The 22367-nt window shown below is 48.1% G+C and overlaps 1 protein-coding gene and 1 long non-coding RNA gene across 2 annotated transcripts in view; one reads left to right on the top strand and one right to left on the bottom strand.

Annotated features, from left to right (window-relative positions):
• The window catches only part of CASZ1 (castor zinc finger 1), a 131110-nt gene that overhangs the window by 102578 nt on the left and 6165 nt on the right, over positions 1-22367 (top strand). The window contains exons 12-17 of the mRNA XM_084652060.1: positions 6640-6762; positions 8433-8768; positions 11032-11230; positions 11866-12037; positions 15518-15666; positions 16112-16346. Of these exons, the coding sequence (XP_084508186.1) occupies positions 6640-6762; positions 8433-8768; positions 11032-11230; positions 11866-12037; positions 15518-15666; positions 16112-16346 (1214 nt within the window). The remainder of the gene's footprint in view (positions 1-6639; positions 6763-8432; positions 8769-11031; positions 11231-11865; positions 12038-15517; positions 15667-16111; positions 16347-22367) is intronic.
• The window catches only part of LOC311533022, a 45962-nt gene that overhangs the window by 5626 nt on the left and 17969 nt on the right, over positions 1-22367 (bottom strand). The window lies entirely within an intron of this gene.

Consider the following 22367-nt stretch of genomic DNA (forward strand, 5'->3'; position numbering starts at 1 on the left):
TATCATCATTTATCCAAGCTATAGTGATTTAGTTATTTGAATCTCACTTTGTAAATCAGTCCCTCCAGGCCCCTGCTCATTTCTTTTGTTTGGTGCGGTTTGGTGGGAGGTTTTTTCCTTCTCGCTGAACTCTCAGTTGTCCAGAAATGGATCCCCTACTCCAGTGCCATGACACCACAGTGACTGTATGCAGCCTAAAACTGCACTGCCTTTTTTGTATGTCACATTGCACACTTGTATCACATTTACTGTGTCCACTGTTTCTCTGGGTCTCTTATTGCAACACTGCCTTCCAGATTCCTCTCCTATTGAATATCCCCCCCATATGTATTAGCTGCATTTTTCCAAATATGAATCTCAATTTGTGATATTTTCCCCCTAGTCTCTATAGGCCCCTTTGTATTATTTCTCTTCCCTTGCACTGGTGCTTCCAGCTCCTCCATTTAGTATCATCTGTGAATTTGTTAATGTACTGTTTACTCCTTCTCCTAGATTACTAATGAAGATGTTAAATAAAATCAGACCTAACTCGACTCATAACCTTGCAGCATTCATGAGATACCTCCTCCCAGCTCAATACATTGCCGTTTGTCATTACCCTTTGTTTATGGTCCTTCAGCCAGTTTTCAGTCCATGTGGCAGTATTCACATCCAAGCCAATTTGAATTAATTTTAAGCATATGTGAGACTTTGTATCAAAATGCTTTACTAAAGTCCAAATATATTGCAGCCCTTCATCCACTAATTGTATAATTCTATCAAAAAAAGCAATTAAATTTGTTTGGCAAGATTTATTCTTTGTAATCCCCATGCTGTTTATTGCTCATGGTTCCTTTATCCTCTAGATGTTAAATGATGTTCTTCCCTCTCTTAATATTTGTTTCATGACTTTACTGGGAAGAGACATTAAGACCAGAGGTACGATAATTGCCAGGATCACTCTTGTTTTTTCCTTAAAGAATATGTACCATATTTATTTTTGCTAGTCTTCTGGCACCTCCCCAGTTCTCTATGACTTAAAAATCAGTAGTCCAGTAAGTCTGAAAGTTAATTCCCAGCATGCTCTCAGATGAGAATCATCCAGACTGGCTGATTTGTGCATATTTACATTTTCTAAGCATTCCCGTATCTGCTTTTCTGTAAGATCTTCATTTCATCCTGTCTGCTTTGTCTTTATTTTTCATGTTAGAGGAAGATTTTAAAAGGCGGTTGAGTAGTTCATCCATTTTTGAGACATTACCCACCATCCTCATTTTTAATGGCCTTATTTTCTCCCTAAGTATGGTACCTCTTCTCCCTGATAAAATAACCCCTTTAGTTTACATTAACTTGTGCTGTTATTGCTCCTCTTATCAGGGCCTCTCTCTCTCTTATCTTCTCCCTGCAAGCTTTAAGTGACCCCATGTATTCTGGATCGCCTGCCACTTTCCTTTCCCAGTACAAGCTTTCTTTTGTTTCTTTTAATATCAGATATTTAAGGTCCCACCTGGGACCACACAGGCTGCTGCTTGTTTTGCATTCCTGCTCTTCAGAAGAACTGTAGTCTGTCACACCTTAATTATGCAGATTCCCCAGTCCTTCCACACCCAGGGAGGTTTAAATACTTCCTGCTGTTGCACCTTACTCACTAGGTTTTTTTAAGTCCCTGGAATTTTGGAATTTGCTTTCTTGAAATCTCATAACCTTATGCTGCCATTCCTCACTATGGTGAATCCAAGCAGCTCATAGTCACTGGTACTGGGCTGCCCTATTGTTCTTGCCTTCTTGATTAGTTCCACCCTGGTGGCAAGAGGCAGTTCCTGCATGGCTTCTCTGCTGGTTGGAGCCTCCCACTTTCTGCATCAGAAAGTTGTTTCTTCCTCGAGTGATTGCTCATGTCCGTTCAACTTAGGTGTGTGCTCGCCACATGCACCGGTGCCGGAAGTTTTTCCTTCAGCAGTATCCATAGGGGACTGACTCTGGTGCCCCCTGAAGTGGCACGCGTATGCCACAGCATATAGGGCACCACCGGCCCCTTCAACCCTCAGTTCCTTCTTGCCGCCAGTGATGCTGCATGGGACTGGTGCTGCTTCAGCTAGAGCTGTTGCTTTTCGTTCATTCGAACTCATTTGCCTTGCAAATATTACTGTATATAGTTTCCCACTAGTTTACTTCAACCTATTTGTTAAGTTAGAGACTTAGTAGGTCCCTAAAGGGACTTCGCCTCGGGATGGGGTATGCCTCAGTCCCTGCGATTGCTGTAAAAGGCCCATGCCCATTAGCGAGCCACATAATAGTTGTTTACAGTGCTTGGGCGAAAGTCACATTAGTGATATGTGCAAAATCTGCAAGTCCTTCAAGCACAGGACGAAGAAAGATTGTGACATTCATTTGAAGGCGCTCCTGATGGAGTCTGCGCACCAAGGTCACGGTGCTCTGGCATCGAGGTAAGGGCAGTGCCCCGCTGGTACAGTATTTGAGCCGGCACCAGTCCCCTTCCGTGGCTTCAGCCAAGAAGCCCAGGAAGATGGGACGAGGAAGGTCTCCAGCTTCCCGCAAGGGAAAGGACAAGTCTGGGGTGGACCAAGGCCCTGTCTCGGGCGCCTCCTCACCCCCTTCAGGATCACAGAATCATAGAATATCAGGGTTGGAAGGGACCTCGGGAGGTCATCTAGTCTAACCCCCTGCTCAAAGGTCGAGCGGTGTAGCCTAGCCGACTCCCCGCCAGCTACCCCGGATAGCAGCGGAGGTCTTCATCAGCTCCGGGTGCCGTCCATACCAGAGGTCCTCCAAGCGGCGCAAGGCATTATGTTCCTTCCAGTGCCACCCACTCTGGCCCCTGCAGGGTCCCAGTCCCAGGGTAAACCCACGTTGGGACCACTACAGTCTCCACCTTTCCGGCAGTGCTCCCCGTCACGGGGCATGTCCCGCCAACAGTCACCCTCTCACAGCCGACATGGTTCTGACTGCGATAGGCAGAAGCTTCATAGCCCTATCCGGTCTCCAGACCTAGGACAAGGGCAGAGAGGCTTAAGGCACAGCTTGCCAATGACCAGGTGCAGATCTCTAGAGGCATGCGCCCCCAGCAGGAGTTTCGGAGCCGGTGCCCAGAATCTCCATGGCACCAGTAGTGCTCCAGGGACAGGTTGAGGGACCGACGGTACTGTTCTCTGGACCATCGCCAATCCCCCAGGGTGGCATCACTGCATGATGCCAAGCCTGCTCTAGTTCCCGATCCCACTCCACATCCCGGTACCACTCGTTAAGCGTGAATCATAGATCGCCAGCCTGGGGCCATCACGGATCTGCTGACCGCCACTGGTCGCTGAGGCCCCAATCCAGATGCTCCTCGAGGTCAGCCAGATCCAACTCCAGGAGGGGCGACCAGTACCAATCAGCCCTGTCTTGATCACAAGGAAGTGACCACTCAGGCTCTAGCTCAGGTTCCCTAGAGGCGGGACAGGCTCCAGCACCTACAGTGCAGACTACATCGGCAGCACTGCAGCTGGGCCCATGGCCTCAGACTCGTCCAGGGACCACCTGGAGAAGGTCGTCACCATCCCCGCAATGGAACTTACATCGCTGAAATGGTGGACTAACCCCGGGAAAGTCCTGGAAGGAGTTCCCTTCATGAGCACTCCTTATTTAGTCAAGTTGGTTTTGGACGCCTCAAACCTCGGCTAGGGGTGCACCTCGGCATCCTCCAGACCCAAGGTATGTGTTCCCCAGAGGAGTCGACGCTGCACATAAAAGTCAGAGAGCTCAGGGGGGTGCACAGAGCATGCGTGGTGTTCCTACCTCACCTGCTGGGCAGACTGGTCAGAGTCCTCATAGACAACACAGCCTCAATGTTCTACATTAACAGGCAAGGTGGAGCGCGATCCTCGGCCCTTTGCCAAGAGGCACTACGTCTCTGGGACTTCTGCATTGACCACGGAATCCATCTAGAAACGAGTCACCTTCTGGGTGCCAGGAACACTCTAGCAGATCACCTAAGCAGGGACTTCTCCTCTCCCCACAAGTAGGTGCTTCACCCAGAGGTAGCCAGCATGATCTTCCAGAGGTGGGGAAGTCCCCAAGTGGATTTGTTCTCCACCAGGCAGAACAGGATGTGCCACAGGTTTTGCTCCAGACAGGGTCTGGGCAAGGGCTCCCTCTCTGACGCTTCCTCCTGCCATGGGCAGGAAGCCCGATGTACTAGTTCCCTCCAATTCCGCTCATCAGGAAGGTCCTAGCGAAAATCAAGAGGGACAAGGCGCAGGTTATCATGATCACCCCGGCGTAGCCTCGCCAGCACTGGTTTGGGACGCTATCAAGCTTGTCAATGACCCCTGCTGAACCGACCAGACCTGCTGTCACAGGATCACAGCTGACTCTTGCACCCCAACCTCGCATCCCTCCACTTCACGGCGTGGATGTTGCATGGCTGAACCCGGATGAACGGGCCTGTTTGGACGGGGTCCAGAAGATCCTCCTTGAGAGTAGAAAGCCCTCAACTAGGCAGACCTATCTGGAAAAGTGAACGACTTTCTCCCGCTAGGCATTCTTCAGTGCAGTCCATCTTGGACTACCTGCTTCATTTAAAGAACCAGGGCCTGGCGCACTCCTCTATCCAGGTGCACCTGGCGGCCATTTCGGCCTTTCATCCGCCAATCCAGGGACAGACTGTGTTCTCCCATGACATGATGGTAATGTTCCTTCGAGGCCTCAAGAGGCTCTTCCCTCAAGTCCAGTCCCCGGTCCCTCAGTGAGATCTCAGCTTGGTTCTGTCCAGGCTTATGGGTCCGCCCTTTGAGCCTCTGGCCTCATGCTCTCTATCTCACCTATCATGGAAGGTAGCTTTCCTCATGGCAGTGACGTCAGTGAGGTGAGTCTCCAAGCTGCGAGCCCTGACCTCAGAACCACCATACACAGTCTTCAGTAAGGACAAGGTCCAGCTCCGGCCCCACCTGGCCTTTCTTCCCAAGGTGGTGTCCACTTTTCACACATCTTTCTTCCGATCTTCTGCCCTAAGCCCCATGAGACCAGTGAAGAGAGTCACCTTCACACTTTGGACATAAGAAGGGCTCTGGCTTTCTACCTAGATAGGACAAAACCCTTCCATAAGTCGACTCAGTTTTTCGTCTCTACAGCTGAAAGGATGAAGGGCCTCCCAGTGTCCATGCAAAGGATTTCTAACTGGATCACCTCTTGCATTAGGACCTGCTACAAGTTAGCGGGAGTCCCTCCACCGCCAATCATCAGAGCCCACTCGACTCAGCGGCCTTCCTGGCACATGTTCCGATCCAGGACATCTGTGAAGCTGCAATGTGGTCCTCGGTGCACATGTTCATGGCCCACTATGCTATCACACAACAGGCCAAGGACGATGCTGGGTTCAGTTGAGCTGTGTTGCAATCTACATGTTTGTGAATTCCTTACCTGCCTCCAGGGGTACTGCTGGGAGTCACCTAAGTTGAACGGACATGAGCAATCACTCAAAGAAGAAAAAAGAGTTACCTTTTCCATAACTGGTGTTCTTCAAGATGTGTTGCTCATGTCCGTTCAACGAACCACCCTCCTTCCCCACTGTTGGAGTTTCCGGCAAGAAGGAACTGAGGGTGGAGGGGGCTGGTGGCATCCTATATGCTGCGGCATATGTGTGCCACTCCAGGGGGCGCCAGAGCTGGTCCCCTACGGATACTGCTGAGGGAAAAACTTCCGGCACCTGTGCATGTGGCAAGCGCACACACGTAAGATGAATGGACATGAGCAACACATCTCGAAGAACATCAGTTGCGGAAAAGGATAACTGTCTTTTCCTGTATAATTTAGGGACTTTCTGATGATGCCTGTTGGGCTGTATGTGTTACACAGTGGACACCTGAGAAGTTACAATCCCCCTCGAAGGTGCTACGCTGTGGTTTCAGTAGAGATATGGAAAAGCCAGGACATTTGGCTCTAGATTCAACTCCTTTCCATGCCCTTCAATGCCTTCTGAGTCAGAGGGTGTGGCTTTGGACCCACCTCAAGTTTCAAGTCCCACTGGAGTTGGCCAAGGAGTTACTCATTTTCTCTGTCCTCCTGTCTTGTTAGTCTTTGGTTTGTACTCCTTGTGTTCTCAAGCCCTGATCTCTGGCTCCACCCCCACATTTCTTCCTTTTTTGGTACTCCCAGTGCCATTCTAGCTGTGAGAATCATCCCATTCGGTTTGAGTGGTGCTCCCTAGGTGAGAATCCCCTTCCATCTGCATCTTCTTTCTTGCTCCCCAGGCCCACTGCTTTTGTGCACAGATGCTTTAGAATGTTACTACTTTTCATCTTTTGTTTCAGGAAAACTCCACGAGCCTGCTCCTATTGAAGTGAATGCTAGTTTTGCCATTGACTTCAACATGAGAGAGTTAAGGCTCCCAATTTGTATGTTGAGGTACATGCCAAGTTCTTGTAATTGAGCAATAGTGCCAGAGATATGCATGTGTACACGCACACACAGAGTGATATCAGAGCTGTGGCCTGTCCAGCTCCTCGGATCCAGAAAGTTAAAAACAAAAGTTTAGATGCTATGATAATATAAATAATAGATAACACTAATGTGCCATTGTTTGTTTCCCCACAACTCCCTTCAAATGATACTGCCACCATGGGGCTCTTTGTAAGCCATATGCTTGTCTCCTTTGGCCAGGTTTGGTACGAAGGATTTCTGTGATGCCCACTGCGACTTCCTCCATAAAGTGCATTTCCACTGCGTGGTGGAGGAATGTGGTGCCCTCTTCAGCACCTTGGATGGGGCCATCAAACATGCCAAGTAAGTGGAGGATCAAGAATTCAGAGACACACTCCAGGGAAACCCAAAGGTCACACAGTGTAGGCAGGCTGGGTCGGGACTGCAATGGGGGTTCATTCTGTAACTGCCTTTATGAGTGGGAATGTGGGTTTGCATGGTGGCTGAGAGGGCAGCTGTTGGAGCATCCACAGTCCTGTTTTAAACATATCCGGCTGAATTGCCTGCAGAATAGCTGGGCGTACTCTTTAATTTTCAGTGACTCACAATAAGTGTGCACCGGCATTGTGCTCAGCCTTTGGCAAATGTGTCTCTCATCTGGTTTGCAGTGTCAGCAGGGCTGAGAACTGGCCAGTCCTGTTTTCCCCTAAGCTGCCCAGGAGACTGTGCACCAGGAACACAGCTTCCCAGCATTGTAGAAATGTGCAATAAGAATTACCAACATAGGAAAGACAGATGGGAGCACCCTTTAAAAACCCACCATTCACTGCCCCTCGCACCCTTCTTGGAATGGTGTTGGCAGTGCTGCAATCACTGCAGAGTGGCAAACGTTGCATTTTTAATGGTGCCCACTGTATTTGTCTCGCCCTTGTCTCTGCAAATCCTGTTTAACAAGCACCTTCCCTGATTACCCAACATAGGAGAGAAGCTGCTTTCTAGGTCCCTATTTCCATGGCTCTGTTTGCTTTAAAGATCTTCGCTGCATGTAGGCAGGAGGCTTGGAGCTGAGGATTCAGCCAGCTCAGCCCTAACATCCCTCTCAGCATGGGCAATATAGGCCCTTCTTGTCGCCCTCAGAGTACTTTGGAGAGCAGTGGATGGCCAAGACTGAAGCAGCCAAAAAGTACTTGCATGTGGGCCAGATCCTGAAGTCTATACCGCACCCAGAACTCCAACTGACTCCAGTCTGAGTCTTGCATAAAGAAGAACTTTGGGATTTGGCCCCATTGTTGCTACAAGGAGAGCAGCGAAGGAAGGATTGGCCCCAAGTTCCATCTGCACTATCTGGAGGCAGAGAGATTAGAAAGTCTAATAGATATTATCTACCCCAGTTTCCAAGGGCCACCTCCAGCAGTCCCTACTCAAGCACAGTTCTTACTGAAGTCAATGAGAGATTTTCCCAAGTAAGGACTGAGCCAGGACTTCAGGGTGTGACCATATGACTGTGGAAGTCTGGATAGTTTTAAATGGAAGGAAACTCAGAGCAAACAGAGCTGGACTCTAGGCCATCAACTCTATCCAGAGCAGGATTGTTTCCTGTTGCATTTTCCACTGCTTTCTTCAGCCTATATACCAATGTCCCAAACAGTGGGGTTCCCATGCCTTCACAGACTGGTGGCTCTCACTGGCAGGAAGATTTTAGACCTACATAGCTCACCTCAATTTTAGTCCATTGCTCCTAGCTACACCCCCATGTGCCTCCTTAAATAATTCCTCTCCCTGTCTGCGACCAGATCTTGGGGGGGGGGAACCTAAAGTCCGTGGGAGCTGGGGCTGCTCGGCAGCTGTCCTGCACTTTTCAAAATTTGGGTCATGGTTTACACCTGTCATGTACTCTGAGCTTGTTGTCATGTTCCCCTGACCCTTGGTCACCACTTAGCCAGCCTCTCCATAATCTGCCCTTTTTTTAGTCAAGGAGTCGGCAGCGTGTGCTTGCTCTCTCTAATTAGAACGGTTGTCTCTTCTCATTGCAGTTTCCACTTCCGAACAGAGGGTGGAGCTGTGAAGGGAAACTCTGAGTCTCCTTTCCCAAGTGCTGCAGAGACCAAGAATTCCTTGGCCCCCTCGTCGCCATCCACTACTTCCGTCACTATGGCAAGCGCTCCCACCCTGGATGTGCCCACTCCGAGCCCAGCGACTGTGCCCTCTGTCCCCACATTGCTAGCTTGGAAGCAGCTGGCTTCCACCATACCCCAGATGCCTCAGATCCCAGCATTGGTGCCTAACCTGGCAACTTCACCCTTGGCAACGACTTCCCTAGAGAACGCCAAGCCTCAGGTCAAACCTGGATTCCTCCAGTTCCAGGAGAAGTGAGTTCCTTGGGCAACAAGGGGATGATTGTCTTGCCTGCCCCAAGAGCCTCCATGTGCCCTCTTCAGCCCCAAGAGAGTAGACAGAGGCTTCTCCCTCCCCACTTCACCTCTGTTCAATGCTTGATCAGCCACTCTGTGTCCACCTGAGGCTTTCTCTTTGCAGCTGGGTGAGAGACAGATCCAATGAGAGGCTATTTATTCCACGCCCCAGGGTGCTCTCAGCACTTCTGCCCTCCCCCAATCTTGCAGGAAAGCAGCTATCCCAAAGTCTAACGAATGACTTCTTGAGCACTTAGAAAACCAACCGGATGGTTGAACACATCTGGGAATCCTTTTAGATAAAGTCAGGGGCGGAGGGTAAACCTGCTGACATGTCTCAATTTTGCTGTACCTCTGGGGTGTGAAAGCAAAGGTATTGGGCTTTGCATTGTCATTGGTATGGGCCAGAGACTGCAAATCCTGCAGAAAGAAATCATGGTTGCCTGGTTCCAGGCTTTGTTGCGAAGCTAGACTTAGGCGATGTTTGCAAAATGTTTGGTGAAACTGGTCTGGGTTTGAGGCCAAGTTGGACCAGGTTTGGGATGAGTCTGGGCAAAATTAGGCCAATATGTGATGAAAACCAGGAGAAATTTAGTGAGTGATTTTTGACCTGAAACAAGGTGAAACTTGCCATGTCCAGCTATGTTTCTCTTAAAGCAAGGACTGTCATCTGCAAAGCTAACGAGAAATGGGTTTGTACAGATGCTTGGGAAGGAAATTCTTCTCGGCTCTGCCCACAGTAACACCTGCTGCCTCTTCTTTAGAACGTCAAATCTGTATCTTGGACTATGCAGCGCATCTTCCTTTTCTCACTAAAAATGATAAACTGGAAAAAAAGAAAGTGCTCACATGCTTTGATCAAACCAGGAATGGGGGAGAAGGGGAGCAGATGCATCACTTCCTGCCTTGGAAGAGCTTTGGCATCCCAGCTGGGCTGCTGTGCAAGGGTAGCAGGTCTCCTGAAGTGCTTTGCTCCCATTTGCAATGTTATTTGCTATTATTTACAAGGTAATTCAAGGGCTAAGCATTTGCCTAAGTGCAGCTGTAAAATAACACCACCACTTAGCACCTTGTTAGAGTTTTCTGCTTCAAAGCCTTTTGCAAACATTCATGAAGCTTCATAAGACTCCTGGGAAGCAGGCAAGTGTTATCTCCATTTTACAGATCGGGAAAAAGAGGCAGAGAGGTTAAGTGACTTGCCCAGGGCCAATGAAAGAGTATGGGTCACATCTGGGATTAGAACTCTGCAGCTCCTAGCTCTCCATCATGTGCTTAGGCTGTTAGGCCATGTCTCTCTGGGCCAGAAATTGACCCACTTATGTCTTCTTTCAAGCAAGCTTACTACAGGAAGCTCCTGGAGCAGGGAAGGTAGCACTGGGGACTGTGACTTGAATGCACAAGATGAGTTTTTGGCCATCTTATATACTAAGCCCTAGAAATTCCCCATAGTCTATATTTACATGGCCTCACAGTTTGAACTATGGGGGTATGAATTGCTACACAAACACACATGCTGCGTTGCAATTCCCCTGTGTGGACACTGCAGGTGCAACCTAAAAGGAACCTAGTTCGCAGTGACGTAGTCCTCTTTAAACAAGTGCCTTTTCGTTTGCGCCTGCAGCATTCACCTGGGGGAGTAACAACGCAGCTAGTGTGCACTGCAATTCACATCCCACAGTCCGAACCGTGACTTAGACAAGTCCTTAGAGTTCACAAACTGTAGCCAAAAAACAATGGAACGTGACTGCTCTGGGAGAGGCACCAAGGCAATTTAGATCATCAAATAAATCACGATTGCACAAATTTTGCTTAGCCAAGGGCTCCACTGGCAATTTGCAATGTGCAGCCCGAGTGTTTCACCTAATCTGTGCAAAAAATGGAGCCAATGACAGCTCTCTTCATCCATTAACAGGAAGGTGCAGAATGTGGGGTCAACAGGTCCCATCATGATCTGAAGGGAACCACAGAGGCTCCAGGTCCCAGCATGCAGTGCTCCATCTTCACATACTCCTGTCAAGAGCGTGCACTGCCTGCTGGGGCTGATAGTGTCTGCAGGCTGCAGCTCCATGTTAACGAGGCTGGCCATGGGAGCTCTGTGGGCCGCATGTGGCCCATAGGCTGCACTTGGGCTACCCCTCAATTAAATGAGTGAATGTTGGGAAAGAAGCCAAGGTGTGAGGAAAGAAATGAGGATGATGTCTGGATTTTGGCTGTGTTCCAGTGACCCCTGTCTGGCGACAGACTGCAAGTATGCCAACAAGTTCCACTTCCATTGTCTCTTCGGGAACTGCAAGTACGTGTGCAAAACCTCTGGCAAAGCAGAGTCCCACTGCCTGGACCACATCAACCCCAACAACAACCTGGTGAATGTGCGAGACCAGTTTGCTTACTACTCCCTCCAGTGTCTCTGTCCAAACCAGGTAAGAGTAATCCAAGAAGAGTGCCCCTAGAGGTGGGCCAGGCAGGGGCTGTGGAGAAGAGGGAAAGGATGCAGGAGAAAAGGAAAAGGTAAAAGCCTGGCAAAGACAGGAAGACAACCTGGGGCCAATTCATCCCTAATGTTGTTCTACTGAACCACTGAATGAATCTGGCCTCTGATGCACAGAGCTATTTGAAGGGTATAAATTAGAGAGAGCAAGACTTGGGAAATCAGCTCCAGACCAAAATATAGGCAGTTTGTATTTGTTCAGAGCGGGGGTGTGGGAAGGTGTTGATTTTGGGCCTATTTCTAGTGTAAACGCTAAGTAAGGCTATGAGATAAAATGAAACAGGCAAATGGAGGTTGAATATCGGCAAAGGCTGCCTGTTAGATAGTGGAATAGTTTCCCTAGGGAAATGGTGGAAGTCCTATGATTTGAAAATAGATGGCCCGCTGAAGAGCAAATGCACTGTGCCCCTTGAAGAATGGACAGTGCGTGACATGGAACTGGAGGCCTTGCCCACCTGTGACATTAATGGCTCTGTGACCTTCAAAGAGAAAGCAAGTTGCAGCAGGCAACTGAGAGCACGGTTGCTGGATAAATCTAAAACAACCTGTCTCATTGGTTCCTTACAGCACTGTGAGTTCAGGATGCGAGGACATTACCACTGTCTTCGGCCTGGCTGCTACTTTGTGACCAACATCACCACCAAACTTCCCTGGCATGTGAAGAAACATGAGAAGGCAGAGCGAAGAGCAGCCAATGGTTTCAAGTACTTCACCAAACGGGAAGAGTGTGGCAGGCTAGGTAAACCCACCTTGTTCATCCAAATCATTGGATATACTGCCTGACAGCTCCGGCTGATAGCATACTCACTCTCTGGGTCACTTTCTCAATCTAAGGGTGTAGCCATTCTCCCGATACACTAGAGACTTCAGTCATTATAAACCTTCCTTTGACAATATTTTTCATATTCTCTCTGGGCAGAGGCACCTGTAGTTTAGCTTACGGGACCATTTGACCCTATCTTATCTTGAAAGAATGTAAGTGAAATTTTCCCTCAATGTTTATAGTTGTAGTACTTCTACATCCACTATCAAGGATGTATTTAGATCACGTGACCCTGTCTTGGCCAACTTGGGGTGGGGGAGCCCAAATAGGTATAAAAATGACCCACTTGGGCTTTGTAACTGTTCATTTATATAATCCAGAACATGAGTGAGCCTCAACGCACTTGACACAAAGATGGATTAAATAAAACACAGAATTATCATCCCCATTTTACAGGTGCACAGAGGTTGATTTCGCTACAATCATTTTGTAGGTTTTAATAGCAAAATCAGGAACAGAACCCAGTGATCTTGTTTCCCAGGCCCCTGCTCTAACCATTACAGAACACTGCCTTCTGGAGCCAGGAACAGAAGCCAGGCATTATGGCACCATCTAAATTGTAGACTGCACTGCTTCACTATAGCTGAGACACAAACCGACAGAAGTCAAAGATACAAAGAGTTAAAAGGAGAAACATCAGCCCCACACATAAAGGAAAAGTTAGGGTTGTGCCCCACCGAGGTTCTCTTCGGTGCCTAAATATTGGAGTATATGAGTATATATCCATTTCTGCCCTGGCTGAACAGGCTCCAGCTTGTATCCCCAGTGTTCTGATCAGGGGCCAGGGTCCTGTGAGCTTAGCTGCTATGGCCATCTCCACACTGGCAGGAGAGGGCTGGAAGGCCTCTTCATTTCTGCTCAAAGAAGCCAGCCTGTAGGCCTTGCCCCTTTCTTCCAGATGGAATGACCAGGCTCTGGAGGAGCAGCTTCCCCCTTTGATTGTTCGAGGTCTTTTCTTGCACCATGTGCTCTGCTGAACTTGTTGCTTGTTTTGGGCTAGAGTAGGCTGGGGGGGAAATGTTTTCAGTCTGGAAGCAAACAGAGAATGGTGGAAAATGTTTCTGTTTTGATGACTGCTACTCCCTTGTGTGAGAAGGAATTTTCACACCTCCCAATTTTGCCTGATTCCAGGCAGTTTAAGATGAAACTCTTTGATGTGCATTGCCAGGGCTGCATATCAAAAGGATAAATATTCCACCCCCCTGGCCTCTGCAGTAGCTTCTTTCAGTGCGAACCTTCCACTAGAGTGTCAGCTCATCCAAATATCTGATACAAGGCGCTGTGCTGGGCTCCTAGGTTTGCCCGCTAGTTAGATTCATCAGGTAGCACCAAAGCAGTTATGAAATATCAGCGCCTAAAAGCATCCAGCAAAAAGCAGGGAAAACAATTAGAGTCCCCACAGACAGCACCCCAGAGCCTCCATCCCACTGCATGGGACTCACATGGCCATTGTTCATTTTTGGCTTAAGTAAACCAATCAGCCCTGGTCAGAGGTTTGGCCTCAGCAGCCCCAGCAGGATAGCTCAGCCTCTTTGTCGTTTCCTACAGTTCCCTGGACACAGCTTACTCTAGAAAGCAGTCAATTATTTTATGTCAAGGTCCAGATTTAAGAAAAAATATTAATAAAATAACAATAATGATAATAAATAAAAAGATTCTGGGATCCATTCAAAAGCATCTGGCGGTCCGGATTTGGCCCACGGTCCGCCTGTTGACTACCCCCAGTACGCTGTTGAGAAGCAGGAGAGGGGGAGTCAATGGCCAAAAAATACAAACCCATGACAACCAGAACAAAAATGCTCCCCTTCAGCTTTTAATTCATGAAAAATGTATGCTTGAGCGATAGGTCGTCCATGGTAATCAAGGCAATAAGTGTCAACACACCGAGGCCGGTCCTTACCTGGGGTCTCGGTTTACAAATGTCAGGAGATTGAGCAGTTGCTGTTATTTACTCAACTTTTGGTATTTCAGGTGATAGCCAGGGCTAGACAAAGCGGGGCGATGATATATGATACTCAGCCTGCCCCGCTGCCCTAGCAACGGGCAAGTCTTCACTTGCCCTTTGCTGATACTGTTTCAGTCCCGCCAGCACTGTTTGTTCTTCATCCCAAAGAACAGCACAAAAATGATGGGGAGGGCAGATGAGGTAGGAGTGTGGGGGAGGAGGGCCGGAATATCTAAACAAACACAAACTTGGCTTACACATAAAGCACCATCTCCGCCTTAAAGACAGGGCGAATGATTCAGGAGCTGTTTGGCAATGCCATGCCTACTATGTGTGTGGGCACGTACATGTAGGTATGTCTTTCCACATGACTGTAAATGAGTGTCTGTGTATGTTTCCATATAGGCATGTCTGTCGATGTGGGCAGCTAGATGTGTTCCTGCATCTGTATGCAAGTGTGTCTTTTGTTCTGTAGGTCTGTGTTGTGTGTACAGCAAGTGCCTCTGTATGCCTGTGTTGAGGTTTGTGAGTGTGTTTACATCAGGTGCGCAGCTGTAGGTCTCTGTCAGTGTGTAGACATGCCTATGGTTTTACTGCAGCAAGCTATACTTCAGCTACAGGATGTGGTCTGGGGATTGTCTGGTAATCAGCCACACAGATTCATAGTGATTTGCATGAGGCAGAATCCAGCATTTTCCCATAAAAAAAACAATAATGGGGCTGTTTAACTGAGTCTCCTTGTCTGTCTAGAGGCAGGTCCAGCATGCCAGAATCCGTGTAAGCCGTTTCCATTACCCTCGGCCTGGTACCAGCCCCTACGTCACCAAACCAGGAGTAGCAACAAACACTTCCTGGCTTCTCCACATTTGGCCTGGGACCATGCACTGGTCAGAGCTGGAAGGTTGGGGATGGGACAGAGGAGCCTCACAGCCCAGGGTGTTAAAGGGATTATCATTCTGCTTCCAGAGCACACAGATCAAAAGGAGCTGGCTGTTTCCAACATGGAACAATCCCTGATATTATTCTTACCTTCTACTTCAATTGTAAGCTCCTTGGGGCAGGGTCTGTCTTTTTGTTCTGCGTTTGTACACCACCTAGCACAATGGGGTCCTGGTCTAGGATTGGGATCTCTAGGTGCTGGCAAAATGCAAATAATCAACATTAATCATATGTTTCCCCCTTGTTCCCTCTGTCACAAGAGGGATGGGGGTGGTACTCTGTGGCTCAGGGCCACTTCCTGTGTCTAAATCAACCACATCCTTTCTCCCCATTACTCAGCTTGGGAAGGATTTCATTTTGGGTCTGGGGCTGTCATTGAAGAATCCACAGAGCACTCCAGATAATCAGGATTCAGTATGGCAGCAGTCTGGCGCTACCTCCAGTGTGTGCTGATACAACCCTTTCTCTTGCTATTTTAATGTACCAGATTTGTATCGGTTTTGTGTCTGCAGGTTGCAAGTATAACCAGGTGAACAGCCATTTCCACTGCATTCGAGAGGGCTGCCAGTTTTCCTTCCTACTCAAGCACCAAATGACGTCCCACGCCAGGAAGCACATGAGGAGAATGCTGGGGAAAAACTTTGACCGAGTTCCCACACAGGTGAATCCACTGGTTATTTAAGCAGCAGATACGTATGTAGTGATGCACCTTCGATTGCTCACTGCAGAGAGGCCCTGGGCTGAGCGCTGCTAGGTCCCCTCCCTGCAGCACTACAGCCAAGACTCACGCGCCTAATCTCTGAATGCCCCACACTCCACCTAGAGTGCAAAACGTCACACCCCCAACCTCTAAGTGTAGTAGGATACACACCTCAGGGCACCGGTGCCAGTGTACATACTCCCATCTCAATGCATAAGAATCCACATACCAGGATCCTGGTGCCAAGATTACCACTCCCAGCCTCAGTGCCGTAGGATCCACTTGCCAACATGTTCCAACTATCCCTGAAGAACAATGTCAGAGAAAACTGAACGTGTAAACAGATGGCTTTGGTCTTGACATCTTGCTTTTGGTGTGAAAAGTCCGTCTTAATTTCTTGCTGCAGGTTATTGGCCACACTTCAAGAAATGAAAATCTCCCCCATGTTGGCAGCATGGCACCCAGCCCAGCTTCATCAGGAACCCCAGCTTCCTTTCAGGGACCCCAAAGCATGATGGACATTGAAACAGATGAGTACATGGATTACACTGGCTGTAGCCCCGGGGGCATCTCCTCTGAATCCTCCAATATGGACCGCAGCTGCTCCAGCACTCCAGTGGGCAACGAAAGCACATCAGCAGGTAAGGGGCAGCAGGGGAGAAATAGATTTGCAGGTCTCTGCTGCCAAGAGCCCTAAACTCACAACCAGAGGCCAAGGAGAAACTGTGCCTTCTGACACATTGTGTCAGCCCCTGGTTCAACAGAGAATTGCCTTACGCTAGCCTAGCTCCCCTCCATCATTCACAGAGAGGGAGCCATTTCCACATAGTTCTGGGCTGTCCCTTAACTCCTGACATTCCCTTCTTTTTCTGCCTCTGAAGAGGTATTTGTCCTATCTTTCGGAGCTGGACCGGTTTGAATAATTGAATTGCTCAATATCTGTACCAGAGCCATCGAGTCATTAGGACTGTAAAGTTAATTTCCCTTGCTGTTCTGCTTCCTGCCTTCCCCCAGTATCTTTTGTGTTACACTGTGCCACATCTAGAAGTCAGAGGTTTCCCTGCACTCCTGATGCTCAATAAACTGGACAACAGAGACCTCCTGGCTTCACTCTTTCAGGAAGTGATGTGTAAGTAAATGAGAACCTCTGCCATCACTTTCTCAGGAAGTGACCTATAAAAGCAGCTCCTCTCCCCTTACAAGTTGTGATGCAGAAAAGAAAACCTCTAACGTCACTACCTCCTTATCAGAGCGATGCACAGAGGAGATCCCCTGGTGTCATGTCTGCTTTATGCATCCCTTCCTAAAAGAGAACTCTAACATCCCTTCCTGTTTTGAGGATTGAGATTTGACCCTGCCTAACTTCTGTAAATTATGGGATTCTCTCTTCAGCAGGCAGATACAGAACTCATCTCTAATACCCTGTAGCAGTAAGTAAGGCTCCCTTAATTGTCCTTACCTCTGGCTGCCTGTTAGTATTCCAGGAAAGCTTTCTGTGAACTCTCCCCAGGGCTGCTTGTCTCTGAGTCTCTTTATAACATTTATTGTCTTTTGGGACCTTAGTTTCAGACCTATTTTTTTCCTACCTTGCCTTCCAACACTGATTAAATGAAAAATCAGGTGACAACCTGAGCCCAGCATTTCCCTGCCCAGGGGGTTCAGCTCAGACCTCAGGGCTGTGGGGTGGATGTTCATCTCCGTTACTTTTAAACAGCAGTAGGAAATGAGTAATGAATGATGCCCACTGACACTGGGTGGAGGCAAGACTAAGGAAGATGTCCTGACCTCTCACGTCACAGGGGCACTAACACAACCTCTGCACGCTACCCTGACATAAACATTCCACGAGAACGACAGCTGCACGTAGTGCTAAAGCTCCTCCAGAGGGTTTGGAGGGGCAGTAGCTCCCAGGATTCTCTATTAACTAACTGCACCGTCAGAGCCATCAGTCACACCTCCCGGAAAACAACCCACTGACTAATAACCATGTTATGAGTGAATCCGAAAGCCTCTGGGATAACACCCTGCAACAGAGTCCTCTCAGCAGCAGGCCGGTGCACGCTGGTGCCACGTGGATGAACAGACAGGCTAAGAAGGGAGGAATTTCTTTTTGGAAGCCAGGTGGCTCCACCCCCTGCAATTAAGGCCACTCCTTGTTTTCTGTGGTGACAACCATTCCCCCTGCTGCTGCTGCTGTCAGTCACGCATCTTCCATCTCCTCTCTGTTACAGTTCTGTTTTGTACGTGTGTGAATGTATTTTCCATTTTCATCATATTGCTTCCACTCTTGGGTTCTCATTTCGGTTCTTTTGTTTTTCCTTTTTGTTTTGTTTTTTCTGCTATTTTTTTCTCTCCACATTCTCCAGGCTGCCTGGTTCCTCCTCCTCCTCCTACTGCTGCCGCTGCCGATGATGCTATCCACAGTGCACCACAACCTCCACCGCCACCTCTGCCTCCATCTTTCTCACAAGCCTTGCTCAGGTCTCCCCTTCCTTCCCTCCCCTACCTCTTCTCTCCATCTTGTCTCTCATACTCTCTGCTCAGTGCCACTCTTGGATCCAGCAGGGGCATTGTCATGCCTGCCACCAGCACACCTGGTTTCTCGCCCATCATTGCCACTCCAACTCCAGTAAAAAGTGACGTTCCCCTAGTTCAGGATGCAGCAGGTAATTCTTATATGCTTTATCTCTCAGTGACAGCTCCCCCTGCCCATAGTCTCTTCCCACCCCTGAGCTCTGTTAAGTCATAAATGGAAAAGACATCACTATCTCTCTCTCTGTCTTGTTTAACTCTGTCCAAGGGCTCCCCCCTACACACACATCCCCTCCCTTCCACTGATGGGATAATAATGTCATGCTGTAAAGATGCCCAAGGAAGGTATCTGAAAGCACAGTAAATCACTGTGAAAAATTCTCATGACCAGAAGCAATTCCTCATCAATCCCAACCCAAATCCAACAGCAACATTTGTAAATAAACCTGCCGTTTTTGAGCCGCCTCCTCCTCCTGTTAGGTGTCCAAAATGCAACATGTTGACCACATCGCATAACAGGACTTGGAGACTGGTTTAGAGCTCTTTGGCCATCCAGTCTAGTAGCTCCCAACCCTTGCTGCACATCAGTACAGGTCATTCCAATGTGCACCATAGAACTTGGGACTGGCTTTCTCTATCGCATGTTTTGGGGTCTCATGGGCACAGGTGATGCCACTGACATGATGCATCTCAGTGATCTCTGTTGCACCCACAGTTATTTACATCCACCAATTACAGCTGCAGAAAGTAAGGCTGGTTTTCAAACACCTCAGGCCCTCAGTGTTTCCTACATGACAGAGCTCAGGGACATCACAGACAGGGGCGTTTTATACCAGTTGAGAATGGCTTTTCAGGGCGTGCTCAGTTTTGCCCTCTTTTCCCAGCCTGGCTCCTTCTCAGTTACTTGGAAGCATATTTGTGCTGGCAAAGTTATGTTTTTAAAAAGACCCACAGCTCAGAAACCTGAGCTATCCTCTCCCTCTGCTAGCTAGGCACAGTGTAAGCATGCAGAGGTGTGAAACTCCCCAACAGTGGTCATTGCCCTGCCCAGAGCTTCATGGGGATTTTGACTGCTTAAGTGGGATTTAAATTACGCCTTCACTTGTGGTGGCCCTCTGTAGAGGGAGTGTGGTCCAACAGACAGACAGTCACAAAACTGAACTCTTCTGACAGGCAAATCAGATCACCTCATTCTGTCTCAGTTTCCTCATCTGTAAAATGAGGATAATAATACTTTTTAAAGTATTCTGATGCCGATAGGTGAAAAGTACTGTATAAAATCATCTTCTGCTGACAGCATAGGCTGACTATAAACTACTTACAGTTGAGACCTGCTTCGGCCTAAATTTGTTGAGGCATGTTTGTCTCTAATTAGTTATTAGGGAATGAGCACTGTCTAGTGGTTAGAGCAGGAGACATAGAATCACGACTGCTGGGTGGTTCTCCATCTTCACCCACCCTACGGAAGGAAGTTGAACTAGGTTAATTAAATATGTGATTTTAAACAGCTTTAGTTAAACTGATACAAAAGGTAAACACTTAGTTTAAGATGAGCTGAAATAAACCTGGCTTAACCAAACTGATTCAAAATTGTCATAAGCTAAACCAAAACAAGCCACTCTCACATCAAAGTATGTGTCCATACTGGAGGGGGGCATGGGGATCTTGCACTGGTTTAACTAAACATGCATTTCAGTGAGGACAAGGCATCAGTGTCCTTGGGCAAGTAATTTAACCTCTCTGTGCCTCACCTAGCTCATCAGTATTATGGGAATAATGATACTTACCTACCTCTTAAAGACAGTGGGAGACTCAATTAGTTACTATGTATACAGTGCTAGGGATTATTCAGTAATGTACACACCTCTTTAAAACCATTAGTGGTTTAATACTTCTTTGTAATATAGATACATGGGGCCGCATTATCTGCTGACTTACACTGGCTTTACCCCAATGCAATTCCATGACTTCTATGTTGCTGTTATTAGTTATCGTTTGTTTTACAGTGGCAGCTAGAGACCTCAAAGGAGATCAAGGTCCCATTATGCTAGGTGCTGTATACACCCAGCAAGAAACGGTCCCTGCCCAAAGAGTTTGCACTCGAAATAGAGAAAGAGGGTGAGAGAAAGGGAAACTAGCAGAAGATTTGGGAACTGAGGCAGAGAGATTACATGGTTTGCCCACGGTCACACAGTGAATCTGACAGCACCAGGAATTGAACTCAGGTCTCCCAAATTGCCATCCAGTGCCTTAACCCCAAACTACGGAATTACTCCTGGTTAATCACAATGTAAATAAGATCTAGAATCAGGCCCAGTAACTAGACTCTTGCAATCTTTTTCTTCCTCTCCAAAATAGGAGTGTAGCAAGGAACTGGCCTGGAGATCAGTGTCCTGTACCAGGACATGAGTGCAGCCTGCAGAGCACCCCTGCACCTTGCCACCTATAAGCACAGATTTGTGTCTGAAAATAAAGTGTGATTTGGGGGACCTGGACCATAATGGGATAGGGATTCTGTAACCTTGAATTCACTGGTTTGAATCTGGTTGAGCTTAATAGTGATGAAGAGTTATTATCTCTCTGGCGGCTGTTTAGAGGTGCAGATTAAATCAGTGTAAGGGGGCTTAGCCCAGTTCCTAGTGAACATCACTAAGACAGCCTTCACTGTGAATTGCCTCCTTTGTTGCCAGTGTCACCAGAGACACCATGCATACTGAATGGGCAAGTGAGACTTCTGTCCTCTGCCTCTCTCTCCTAGGCATGGGCTCACTCTAGAGGGATGTTGGCATTGTACTGGGGGGAGTACTCTGGGGGGAGTTTGGCCTACTGCCATCCATGCCGTCCCTGCTTGGTGGAGAGTTTGAACTCTTCTATCTCCAAGGTTTTCAGTCTGGTGCTGTTCCTCAGTATTCAGTGTTTCTCACCATTTTGGAGACTCCATTTGATAAGCACCATCCTAGCTTCAAGGGGCATCATCTAAGGCCCTCCCATGGCTGACACGGGAAAACCAACATCTACCACCTTGAGTACATGCTTACAGTCAGCAAAAGAACTTTAAAGCATTCAAACAAATGGTCGAGTGTGTCTTCAGACTCCTAGAGCAGGATGCAAACTGCTTTGGTGCTGGGACCCAGACACTCATGACACAGACCATGCCTCTTTTCAACAGGATGGCAGCCCCAGCATGCAGCTAAGGAAGGCCCGTTTTAATGGGAAACTGTAATTTCCAGTGAAATTCACCATTTTGCACCTGGTGAGAGAGTCTTCTTGCCTCCCCGAGTCCTGCTCTGAGCACACTGGATCTGGAGCTAGGGGTTTTTCGTCTTCCTCTGCAGCATGGGGTACCGGTCACTGCCAAGTGCAAATGGTGGATTCTCTGTAACTTTAAGTCTTTAAACCATGATTTGAGGATGTCAGTAACTCAGTCAAAGGCTAGGGGTCTATTACAGAAGTGGGTGGGTGAAGTTCTGTGGCCTGCGATATGCAGGAGGTCAGATTAGATGATCATGACTGTAAAGTCTCTGAGTCTATGATTTGACCTGAGGAATAACCAGTGGGCAGAAGAGGAAGGAAATGTGGATGTGGTCAAATTCTTGGTATCAGGTTCAGTCCTCTGGGACTCCGGCACCTATCTCCAAGGATGGGAAACTGATATTGGTCCCTTCGTGGCAAGCGGGTTGATTGTTGAGGCTCAAGGAAAGGCTTTAAAAGTGGGATTTTTCTCTTGGAGCCCAATGGATAGTCATTTGAGAATTACCCCTACTGAACATCTGTCTGTGTGTGCTCATCAGTGTAATATTTAGGCTGATTCTGGCCAAAGTGCATCCTGCTTCTAAAAATCCCCCCTTGCAGTTTTAATTAGATGCGGTGAGTCTTCTCCACTTCCTGTCCTAAATAGCTGTGCCCGATTAAACAGCAGTGAGGGAAAAGGATGCTGTGTGTAGTTTATAAAGCACTTGGGGATTGTTTGGGGTGAAAGGAGCAATCAAAGATCAATGAAAGTGCCACATTCCGTGGACTGGGATGAGCTTATTCCTGGGGAAGGAGGACTAGAAATAAAGTGACAGGAGAGGCTGGGAGATTTTTGACCCTGACAAGAAGCAACAGCTGATGCTTGGACATTATCACGT

Source organism: Lepidochelys olivacea (genome assembly GCF_965140295.1).
Source record: "Lepidochelys olivacea isolate rLepOli2 genome assembly, chromosome: 18".
Taxonomy (NCBI): Eukaryota; Metazoa; Chordata; order Testudines; family Cheloniidae; genus Lepidochelys; species Lepidochelys olivacea.